Here is a 12,406-nt window from a genome sequence, read left to right as displayed (position 1 = left end):
GTCTGTCCCCCTGCCATGGCAGAAAAGAGTAGTGGGGTCAAACAACCCCAGCTAGGTGTTTATCCAGCCTCCTCTTAAAGACCCCCAGGCTAGGAGCCAGCACCACTTCGCTTGAAAGCTGGTTCCAGATCCTAGCCGCCCTGACAGCGAAGTGGCGCCTCCTGATGTCTAGCCTGGATCTACCCTCTGCCAGCTTGTGACCGTTATTTCTAGTCATTCCTGGTAGCACTCAGGGGAACAGGGACTCCCCCAATGCCTGCTGATCTCCTCTGACTAGTTTGTAACAGACCACTAGATCCCCCCTCAACCTTCTCTTGTGGAAGCTGAACAGGTTCAGGTCCCATAGCCTCTCCTTGTAGGGCCTGCCCTGCTCCCCCTGAACATGCGAGTGGCCCTCCTCTGGACCCTCTCCATGTTGTCCACATCCCTCTTAAAGTGCAGTGCCCAGAACTGGATGCAGTACATCAACTGCGGCCTGACCAGTGTTGCATAGAGGGGGAATATCACCTCCTTGGCCCTGCTTGAGATGCATCTGTGGATGCATGACAAGGTATGGTTGGCCTTCCTGACGGCACCCCCACACTGCCAGCCCATGTTCATTTCGGCATCAATAATGGCTCCAAGATCCTTTTCTGCCTCTGCACTGACGAGAAGGGAGTTCCCCAACTTGTAGGTATGGTGCCAGTTGTTCGTCCCCAGGAGCAGCACATTGCACTTGTCAGTGTTGAAACCCATCCTGTTCTCATCCACCCACCCCTGTAATTTTTCTAGGTCTGATTGCAGCCTATTCCTCCCTTCTAGTGTGCCCACTTCCCCGCACATCTTAGTGTCATCTGCGAATTTGAACAGAGTGCTTTTTACCACCCCCTGTGCAAGTTGCTGATGAAGATGTTGAACAGTGCGGGCCCAAGGACCGAGCCCTGGGGGACCCCACTGCCCACATCCCTACAGGATGAATAAGACCCGTCCACCACCACTCACTGGGTGCAGCCCTCCAGCCAACTAGTGACCTATTTGACTGTGTAGGTGTCGACACCACAGTCCCCTAGTTTTTTACTGAGAATGGGGTGAGAGACAGTGTTGAAGGCCTTCCTAAAGTCCAGACAGACTACGTCCACTGCTACACCTGTGTCTGAGGAAAATAAAGGACATATTTTAATAAAGGCAGATCAGAACGATGGTCAGGGTGTGCTGATATTGCAGTCACAGAAGTACCTTCTCTGCAGAGTAAAACAGGCCTGCACCAAGTTTAGTGCTGCCGCAGCTATACTTTTTTCAGTAGCCAAGCCAGCTATTTTTTACATGATGCTTGGCATGCTTTGGGTCAGTCTCAAGATATTTTGGCCATGCCTCAGAACTAAGCTAGAATGTCCTCAGACTATGAACATTGTCTCCTTATCTCTGTGAAGTACCAAGCATTACAGCTTTACAAAGCACATAGAGCTTTACAAGGATCTGCATTCCAAAACTCACTGAATCCTGTAGTGAACTCCTCCGGGGTAAGTGAACCATTGCCATCAGCATCCAGGGTATCAAAAACTTTCTCCAGCTCTTCTAGACTAAGAGGCAACTCCCCATGAAGTCTCTGAAATGAGAAACCATGCCTCAGGTACACCATGCATTACAAAAAGTGTTAGAGAAGAATCTGGAGAACAAGAACCCCAATAATTCAGAACAATAGGTCAATACCTGGAGAAGTTTCTCACATAAAATGTTTGTTTTTCCACATTATCTTTCTTCTTGGCATTTTCTTTTGAGTATGAAAAGCATAGTTTCATTAATACATTATTCTACTCTGAGGGGCTTTTATGTATCAATTGCAGATTACTTTAAACTTAGAAGGGGGAACTACACCCACAGCAAACTAATTTTGATGAGGTAAACCAAATCTTTAGAAAAATATGATTGCTATTGGTTTCCTTTACATCTCCTAACCTAAACTCCTCTGCTTTCTCTATGCCAACTCGGCACAGTTGTTGACATCCTTACATGAAAAAGTTCAAGTCTCAAGATTAAACCAACATGAATTATAGCTCTAAAAGTTATCATGAGGATTGGTCCCTGTAACAGGGAACACTGACCCTGTTACTAGGAGGCAGGGCAGTCCCTTTAAGACCAGAGTCTTTAGAAACACCAAGTACCAGAAGAGCAAGAGCTAAAAGCCCAACCACACAGACCTGTCAGCTGACCGGAAGGAAATAGGGCTCAGGGCACATATAAGGTCCAGGGCTGAGGCTGCCAGAAGTCAGTCCTCTGGCAGCAGCCAGGAGTGAAGGAGCTCGAGCAGACAAGTTTAGTGCAGATGGCTGGTTGCCTGTTTTGCTGCCTGTATGGAATATTAGGCCTCTAGGAACCCTGAAGGTATTTAGGGTTGAGAAGGTACTTGATGCTAAGGGGGAAGTTTAGGGGGTTTTTTTGAGAGAAAGTGAGAATTGGATTGTTGTGTTATGTTATAGCCTAGAGGCTCCTTTGTTTTGTTGTTGTATTTTAATCTGGTGGACTGGGATGGGGCTAACTGGGGAGGAACAGGTCTCATAGGGGCACACCATGGTGTATACCCCAGCACCAGAGAGGGCACAGAGATAGGGCTACAGAGAGCCCAGCAGCAGGGAGGGTGCAGAGATAGGACTGTAGATTGCTCTACGCCAGAGAGGGCTCAGAGGTAAGGCTACAGAGAGCCCAATGTTAGAGGGGGACAAGAGGCCATGCAAGGCCAAATAAGAATGAAAGGTTATATTCTTTACATACTATCTGCGAGGCATGGGCCACTATGTAGGGAAGTTTTGGAGTGGTGCATAGCAATCCCTGGTGTTGGGGTAGTAAGTGGACAGCCTCCTGCTTGAGTAACATCATAATTATTTTTTCCATCAAGGCATGGCAGAAAAGAAAGCTGGGTGGTTAGCCCAGGAACAGAGGGTCCAGCCAACACCAGACAGGTCTGGGAATGGCTCCCTGCCACAGTGCCATTATTAAAACTGGCCAACATTCACAACTTCCATTTCATGGGATATTATTAAATCACTTTTTTCATCCTTTCACCATTTGAAACAGTTGAATTTTCAAAACATTCTGTTAAATCAGAATTCTGGAAAAATCTTGAAAATGTCAAAAATTAAACAAGGCAGTTTTGACATTTTTGTTTTTTTATTTAATTATTATTGCTCTTTAATGGTCTGTCATTTTATTTTATTTTTAAATTTGTTTGTATTTCATGTTTATTTTATATCATCTGATTTGATCCTTTTTAACTTTCTATGCAGTCTCCCAATGCCTAACTATCTGATTGGTCTAATCAAAGATATCACATCTACCCAAATAACCTTGCCTGCCTTGTATGTTGTTTGAATCTAATAATATATTTTTCAATGTTATTATTTTATCTTATTTCTAAATGTATTAACACAGCAGTTGCTACTTTAATTTGTAAAGTGAAACATCTTGTTTTCTTCTTCAATTTGTCTCCTATGGGACAAGATCAAGCTGTTTCATTACTAGAGCCATGTCACTAACTGATTTTTCAGATTAGCCAACAAACTGAAAAGAACAGCAGCAGCAGCAATGAAAGAACAACAACAAAAACAACGACGATAATAAGAACAACAATCCTGAAATATGTTTTCCCATTTTTCTCAATGAAGTGAAAAACAAACAAAAAAATTGTCTGATGAAAGGTCTGTTCATCGTAATAAACCAGATCACATCAGAACTGTCTAAGCATTTCAGTTTGGGGCAGTTATAACAATAACACCAAAGGCTACAATTCACAAGACTGCAAGGGGAGGAAGCAGCAGTCCTTTTTATGCAACAGATCAGCTATTAGGGCACTCAACAAGGAAGCAGGAGACTCAGGCTCAAAACTTTCCCATGCCTGAGGGGGGATGTGAATACATGTCAGCAACAAAAGAAAGCGTCCTCCCTAATCACTAGATCACAGGTTACCTGTAGGGAGGAGGGTGCATGACCCTCAATCTTTCCTGTTGATGTTCCACTTCATATTAAATGCTTAAATACATAGTTGCTGAACCACATGAGACACTGACTGCACAATCATTACCTGCAGAGTCATTTGGTACTCATATAAACAAGTACTAAATGACTGCGTAGTAACTAGCATTACTGTGCAGCAGCATCGCTGAATGTCTTTTAGGTGATGCTGACTGTGTAGTAGCTCGTTACTACTGTGCAGTCAGCATTTTGTGTAGATGTGCTGCCCATTAAATACTTAAATTCCTGTACACTAGAACAGTCACAAGCACCCTCCCTACTAACATACAGTCTCATGCTCTGTCTGGCTCAATAAATATTTATGGATTTCACCTATGGGGAAACAGTGTTAATAGGAGAGACTATGAGTTACCTCAGTATATCCTAAAGCATGGTGTTTAAGGTGCTCTTCTGGAAAAAGCAAGTAAGCATTTTGCTTGGAGTTCCCACCCTGGAATCATTAAGGGTATGCCTACACTGCAGTCCACAGACATGGCTGCAGCTCATGTAAAAGCTAGCCTGGAGCATGTGTATGGTGTTCAGTGGAGACTAGATCACCTGGTCAGGGTCTTCAGCAGGTCTTGTAGTCTACAGCATAACACCGGTGCTCCTGTGGCCACACCATTACTTGTACCTGAGCCAGCTCATATAAAGCTAGCTCAGGTAAGTCTGTATGACTCACGGTCATACCTTTGAAGGGAGGGGACACGCACTGTCAGAGACAAATACCAATGAAACCTCACCAAACCATTTTTACAGGATCACCTGACAGATCAGAACTTGCCTCTGAAGTAAATACAGGCACAAAAACAAAAGCTAAAATCTCTCCCTAACTGTTCAAATGACTCTGTTATTCATATAAAAAGACTCCACAGAAATGCAGAACAACATCCTTAATAGAAGAAAATGAGGACAACTGTCCAGACATTAGCAGAGGGAAACGTGAATCTGTTGTATTCACAAGTGCTTCCCTGGCTGCAAATACATTGGTTAGAACAGTGGTTCTCAACATTTTTTGTACCAGAACTAATATGTAAACATTGATAGACAGTCCCAATCCTGTGCACCTCACTCCCAACCCACTGACCAACCCCCCAACCCCAGCCCCTCACCCCCCAGTGTGCAGGGGGCAGGGTGTGGGTGTATGGGGCAGGGGAGGGCCCAAGCAGCCTTCATAAGCCCCTTGCAGGCTGGAACTCTGCCAGTCTGCAAGTGAAAAGCCATAGTTTTCCCAAGGTTTTTCTCCTCTAAAAGGAAAATCTATTTTTAAAGTTTGTTAATCCAATTTTGTTTGCAACCCTCTCATATATTCTTGCAACCCACTTTTGGGTTGCAACCCATGGGTTGAGAAATGCTGGGCTAGAATACTCACTATGGGCTGTGAAGGGAGGAGAGATTGAGCCAGCAGAGTAAAAACGGCCATAAGCAATAGCAGCAGCACAGAGACAGAACTACCTGGGCCCAGACATCTCTGGAGTGGAACACCAGATTCCAGAGGAAGGAAATTGCCTGCAACTGCTTGTTTCCACTGTGCTTAGGAAATCCTTGTTCACATTGTGGGCAAATATATCAGAACAAGCCCCTAAAACACGCTTGACTCATGCGCAGTGTCTCACTCACACACAACCCTGCAAGGCACCTAATTTTGGCTAACTGCTCAGAACAAGGGAGAAAATATCATTATTCTGTCAAATTCCAATAGCTACCATGGGAGTGATCCTGGGTAAGTTAATCAAGTGAACTCCTTTCTACTTAGTTTCAGAAAAATAGAAGTGCTACTCTCCGAGCATTACAGGTCTTTTACTTAATATGGCTAAGTGCATTGAGCAACAGGTTTAAGTATAGGGAGAGGTTTTGAGCCCAGTTATGGCTTAGTATGTAGTAACATCACTGAAATCAAAGAAAAAAGTTTTGGGAATTACTGAGTATACAAACATGATCACAAACTGACCCGCAGGTTTGGACATATGGTAAAAATCTGTGTTCTGTTGACTTTAATGAGATCCTAATTAATGACAGCAAACTTCCCCGGTCTGAATCTATAAACGATCAGCAGACTACACCCACTCTGTACATTTGGATGGGATGTTCAGAAACTACCACTGACTTCAGGCCAGGCTCACTGAAGGGTCTCAGGTAATACTGTTGCTGGAACCACTACTTTATAGTTTCCTAGGCCTTGTATATTTTTAATGCTTAACATTTCATTTCAGATAGAATACAAAATAAAATACAAAAGGAGGGAAAGAGACTAATCCCTCCTTGTTACATCTGTGTAACTACACTGTTTTAGGTAGAATTGTTCTCAATTTACTCAGATGTTAAGAGAGGGGAGCATCAGCCCAGTATTTGCAAAAGAGTTGTTTTTGAAATATAATGTTTAATCATCTTAGCTGGAAACAAAAGGGAGCATAAAGCAACACCATTTCAAGTGGTCTCAGGTTACTGAATCCCAAAACCTTTTCCTTCTATTTTTAACATTGGACATTTACTCACAGAGAAAGCTCAAACTGCTAAACCACCCTGAAACAGTAACTCACATTGTCAAATCAAAGAAAAATATTGCATTCTTCTCTTTGCAATTCAAACAGGGTTAGCATGTTTGCTAACAAGCTTACAAGCTCAGGGGTCTGCTTTCCCTTTCAGAGCAAAAACACAGAATTGAATGGAAATAAATCTCTCTTAAAATGTCCATGCAGATACCAACCAGTAAAACTTAAAAACAAGAAAAGCCTCACGTGTATTACAGATTCAATTATATTTACTTCTTATACTACAGTAAAATAGGATGATGATCGAAGAAACTGCCTAAGGGTGCAATCCCACAAAGTTCTATTATGAGCTCAATTTCTCCAGTGGGAGAACATACAGAGGGTAATCAGAACTACAGCGCTGCTCTAACATTTCCACTAGCTGTAAGTAAAACAGGTAAGTAAAAAATCCATAAGGACACTGGCCTGCAACAAAAAAATTGCAGTTAGCAATAAGTCAAGTATGTTAGCATCAATTTTTGGTTTTTATATAATATGTATTGTTTTAATTGGATTTTTGTTATTGTTTTATTTTTCCTGTGTAGAAGATGCATTTTTCCCATGAAAATGTATGCCTAAAATTAAAGTGCATCTTGTATTACAAATATTACTGAATCACTGTAATAAAATTGGACCAAAATTTAAATCAAATGTATATGAAAAACCTCTCTTTCACCAATTTTATGTTTCTTTTTTGAGAAGTGTGTTTTATACACGTTAAGTCTGGCACATTAAATGCCTTTGAGCTTAAAGATTTGAAATGTTCCTAAAATTTTGTTTAAGCCATTTTAGCTCTTAAGACTTTGGCGATGAACTGATACTTTCATTTTTTGTCATCCGTTAGCACTAAAGTAAAAACTGATTAATACACCCAAGCAATACTCTGCATGGCAGTTGTAAACTACTGAAAAAATCCACTACATACGATGCTCCTTTCCTTAAAATTATGGATTGAACATCCATCTTAACAAGTAACTCTACAATATGGGCCTGATCCTGTTCTCAGTGGACTACAATACACTTTTGCCATGTACTTTAAAAAGATCAGAGTCAGGTCCCTTAAATTTAAAAATATTTCAACAAACCATTTGTTTAACACTAGTATCTATGGACGTAAACAACATGATGTTATTAGTTTGTACTAAGTAGGGTACAATGGTGATGGAAAAGCAAAACGAATAGTTTGGGTTTAGGTGATTTGTTAAAAAAAACAAGTGTATAAGAAAATAGATGAACAAAATATATTCCTGATTCTGGGGTATAGTATATGTAATTCCACTGAAGGAGATGGAGATGTCCCATTTTAAGTCAACAGTGTCTCAGTTCCCTTGAATTTTTTAAACAGTAAATTTTCTTTCCGTTTCCCTTTTAATTGCTGGTTTGTATGGGGGAAAAGTACAAAAATTCATCCCTTAGTTCCACAACATTATTATTATTCTTTTTACATTACATACCTTATTCTTTAGCTTATCTTTTCTTAAGTTTTTAAATTACCAGATCTCACCTTATTAACTCTTTTAAGAGCCTAGGAATTTTGCATTGCATCATTTTACTCAGCCAGCTTTGCTTTACCTGCATGTTGCAACGAGTGATGAAGCCTTTGCCCTCCACATCACAAGTCTGAAAGAACTCATGTGCTTTCTCCAACATATCTAGTTGTCCTGGGTCTTGGCCTCCTGTACCACTCCAGTCCACATTGCCTGGTGGCTGAGGACCAGCACAGTCTCCCTCCATTCTGTCCCTTGCAGGTCTGGTCACAGAAGTAGTTTAGGATGCCGCCATCCCATTCACTCTCAAACTCTGATCCAAAACCTGTACATCGAAGGTAAGAAAAAGGGTACATCACAGGCTCTCAACGATGCCTTCTGTCATCTCTTAGCAACCACCTCTTTAATTAGCCAGTGAAGCACAGAAGAAGAAAAAAGCTTTTTGAAAATGCCTGCCATGATCTATTCCTTTAATAGACTGGACTAGATAACACTGCAAATAGGATTCTGAATGAGGAAAGAAAAGTCTAAGACTGAAAAGATTCTCACAGTAAAATTAGCCAATTTAATAAGAAACGGAGACAATTAATTGACATGAACAAGAAGGCATGAAAAGTATGGGCAAATAAAAAAGGAAGAATAAATTATAGTCACTACACGTACTCACTTGGTATTTTTGCTGTCTTTTATTATTTAATGCCGAAACTATAGTTTGTGTGTAGTCATTTAAGCTCTTTGGAATATGGTGTATTCATACAAAAGGTCAGAAAAAGCTGATGGAGTCAGTGAACACTTTGTTCAAATGAGCTACATGGAATCAAAAAGGAGCAAGAAAAATGTATTTATGGAATTCTGAATTTTTCTAATTCACTATAAGAATAAGAACTAGAGTATCCATTTTCTTTGTATGTTGAGTTGATATTTTTGGATATGGAAAAAAGAAAACCCTTTCGACAGCCTCTGGGAAAGCATGTATTTTGTAACACATATCAATTATTCATTTTCAAAGGTTTGGAGACAGAATAAATATGATAAAACCACGTAAGTGTTCGCATACAAGCAGTATCCTCTGTATCAAGACCATACTCTACACAAAGCATCTGTGCAAAAAGAAGACTTGCAGAAAGCTACATTTAGAAAACAACTATGCCAACCCATAGCAGGCTCACACCTGCTTGATTTTCTTTAAGTAAACAGGTTTTTTTTTCAGAAATGCAAAATAAAAAGAGAATAGGGCCCACTTCCAAGCTCACTTTGATCGATATAAACCAGGAGTGACTCACCTAAAGCCAACAGAGTTACTGGAACCTCAAGAACAGCAGTAGCGTAAGGAGTAGCATAGCACAGGTCACTAAAATAAGAATGCAGCAGTGTAGGGTCAAAGGGGAAATCTAAGGAAGACCTGTGGCTTACGTATCCCATGTCCCTTAAATGAAACAGGCTAGAGAAAGTGTACAAGATTTCTCCTCGCATTGTTCGGTAATCACTCAAAGCCAAGCAACCTAGAGGTCTGCTTCATTTGGTTTTCCAGTTCTGACCGGTCACTATGCAGAACATGAGCCTTTGTATAACTGTGACACTGGGTCCACTACTCTGCCCCCCCACTGGGGCTCTCGGCCTTACGTCCCTTGGGTCTCAGGTCTGATGACATGCCTGGACCCCTCGCCTGCCCCCTCTACTGGGTGATCCACCAGGTTGTGGGGGCTGAGGCTTATACGGTGCCCCATCCTCGCTTTTCACTAGGGAGGCACTGGTGTAGCATTTCCTGGGGCCGCAAGCAGCCCCACCACACCATCCTACCACAGCAGGGTATAGTTTAAGGTCATTCCCCAGGACCAGGAACCTCCTCCATCCCCATAGCTCCTACCCAGAGCCACCAGCAGTTCTGGGTGCAGCACCAACCAGGGGGCGTTATCCCTCTGGCTCCCTGTAGCAACTGCCCAGAGGGCCTGGGTTTATACTGAGGCTGCCCAGTCGCATCCTCCAATCCAGAAGCCCTCTTGCAGTCATGTGACTGCCTTGTTGAGCCACACCACACCTGCCAGCTGCTCCACAGCCTGTTCAAGCCTCTTAAAGTGGCAGGCACCAAAGGTGCCCTGCCACAATGACACAACAGTAACCTCCAGCCAACTTGTGCAAGAGTGGCTTGAAGGTACAGTTCCTCACAGCAGTTAATGTAGCAGGGGTGTTCTACTTAGTGCCAGTTCTGTTTCTGACTACTCATCTTAACCATGAAGGGCCATGCTTCACCAGGTACTTAGGTACCTAAAGTTGCAGACAAATCCATGGCAGCATTTAAAAAAATGGCTTGCAGACTTGCAAGCAGTGCTAACATTGAGTGGCACCCCATAACACCCTTGAAAGGATCTCAGGGCACCCTTGTTGAGAATCACTGTTCTAGGGAAACAAAGGTCACAGAATTTGCAGATGATGTAGTCTGTCTGATGAGACAGAATTTGGGGAGATCTTTGCAACAGGACTTCAAATGGCCAAGAAACAAAACTGTAGGGGAATATGGTATAAAGGACATGAGCACAATTCTCCCACCCTGCTGCTTTTCTACTGCCAACATTCTTATTGACCTCAACAGAGCTGCTTTCAATAGACACCACGGTAAAGGTGATCAAAATAAGGCCTTATGGTTCAAATTCCTTGTTGGAATAAGAACTTCAATTCCTGTGATTTGTATAAGGGTTCTCTAGACTAGCTTGAAGAGCAAGACACTATATTGCCAACTGCGTGCAAAGGAACTGAAATATGGGAACAGATAAACATGGGTGGGATAAAAGGAAACAACTTATGTTTGATAATGTTATTTACATTTTGACATATGAAGGACAGGCCATCTTTAGAACACCATCCTACTTTCTAAATATTTCTACTCCATAAAACAGAATCATGCACATCACAAGGGCTCCACCTTTTGTAAACATCATACGTGCTAGCTATGCAGCAAGCAAAAGGCACCTGGCTTCGTCAATGCAGAAGAAAATTAAATTAGTGGAAGCTTCAAAACCCTTAATAGTTGGAACAACCAACACATCTGGTGCTGTTCATCTCAGTGTCTCTGGGATGTATGTGGTAGCTGTGTTGGTCTAAGACAAAAAGAAATGCAAAAATCTAGAACTCTTGGTTCCAAAATGATACCTCTTATTAGATCAACTGAGAAATTAAAAAAAAAAAAATCTTTTTCTGCGAACTTTTGGGCTCATGGTGCCCTTCATCAGGCTCAGGGAAAATTCAAGATGGTAAAAAGTCCCCATATGTAGGAAATAAACTTCATTTTTGCGCAGAGGAACCAGAAGCTACCACATACATCCCTGAATCATGGAAGATGCCAAATTTTATAGTTTCATAGTTTCTAGGGTCGGAAGGGACCTGAGTAGATCATCTAATCCGACCCCCTGCCATGGCAGGAAAGAGTACTGGGGTCAAATGACCTCAGCAAGGTGTACAAATAGCCTCCTCTTAAAGACCCCCAGGCTAGTAGCCAGCAGCACTTCTCTTAGAAGTTGGTTCCAGATCCTAGCCGCCCTGCCTGTGAAGTAGCACCTCCTGATATCTAGCCTAAATCTACCCTCTGCCAGCTTGTGACCATTATTCCTGGTCACTCCTGGCAATGCTCGAGGGAACATGGACTTCCCCAGTGCCTGCTGGTCCCCTCTGATTAGTTTGTAACAGGCCACTAGCTCCCCCCTCAGCCTTCTCTTATGGAGGCTGAACAGGTTCAGGTCCCGTAGCCTCTCCTCATAGGGCCTGCCCTGCTGTCCCCTGATCATGTGAGTGGCCCTCCTCTGGACCCTCTCCATGTTGTCCACATCCCTCTTAAAGTGCAGTGCCCAGAACTGGACGCAGCTGTGGCCTGACCAGTGTCGCATAGAGGGGGAGAATCACCTCCTTGGACCTGCCTGAGATGCATCTGTGGATGCATGACAAGGTATGGTTGGCCTTCCTGACCGCATCCCCACACTGCCAGCCCATGTTCATCTTGGAGTCAACAATGACTCCAAGATCCTTTTCCACCTCTGTACTGACAAGAAGGGAGTTCCCCAGCCTGTAGGTATGGTGCCGGTTGTTCCTCCCCAGGTGCATCACTTTGCACTTGTCGATGTTGAATCCCATCCTATTCTCATCTGCCCACCTTTGTAACCTGTCTTGGTCTGATTGCAGCCTATTCTTCCCTTCTAGCATGCCCACATCTTAGTGTCATCAGCAAATTTGAACAGGGTGCTTTTTACCCCCTCGTCCAAGTCACTGATGAAGATGTTGAACAGTGTGGGCCCGAGGACCGAGCCCTGGGGACCTCACTGCCCACATCCCTCCAAGTCAAATAAGACCCGTCTACCACCACACTCTGGGTGCAGCCCTCCAGCCAGTTGTCAACCCATTTGACTGTGTAGGTGT

General features: G+C 42.9%; 1 protein-coding gene across 2 annotated transcripts in view; it reads right to left on the bottom strand.

Annotated features, from left to right (window-relative positions):
- CRACR2A (calcium release activated channel regulator 2A) overlaps positions 1–12,406 on the bottom strand; it is a 114,121-nt gene that overhangs the window by 86,976 nt on the left and 14,739 nt on the right. The window contains exons 2-3 of one of the 2 annotated variants that reach the window (XM_090043908.1): positions 8,088–8,327; positions 1,474–1,585 (exon numbers count right to left, since the gene is read on the bottom strand). In XM_090043908.1, the coding sequence (XP_089900034.1) occupies positions 1,474–1,585; positions 8,088–8,249 (274 nt within the window). In that variant the 5' untranslated portion in view covers positions 8,250–8,327. Of the gene's footprint in view, positions 1–1,473; positions 1,586–8,087; positions 8,328–12,406 lie in introns of those variants that run through there. The other variant, XM_090043909.1, reaches the window with a different exon arrangement.

Source organism: Crocodylus siamensis, chromosome 4, assembly GCF_052110815.1.
Source record: "Crocodylus siamensis isolate JL-2025a chromosome 4, ASM5211081v1, whole genome shotgun sequence".
Classification (NCBI taxonomy): domain Eukaryota; kingdom Metazoa; phylum Chordata; order Crocodylia; family Crocodylidae; genus Crocodylus; species Crocodylus siamensis.
This window is presented reverse-complemented; position numbering and strand designations above follow the sequence as displayed.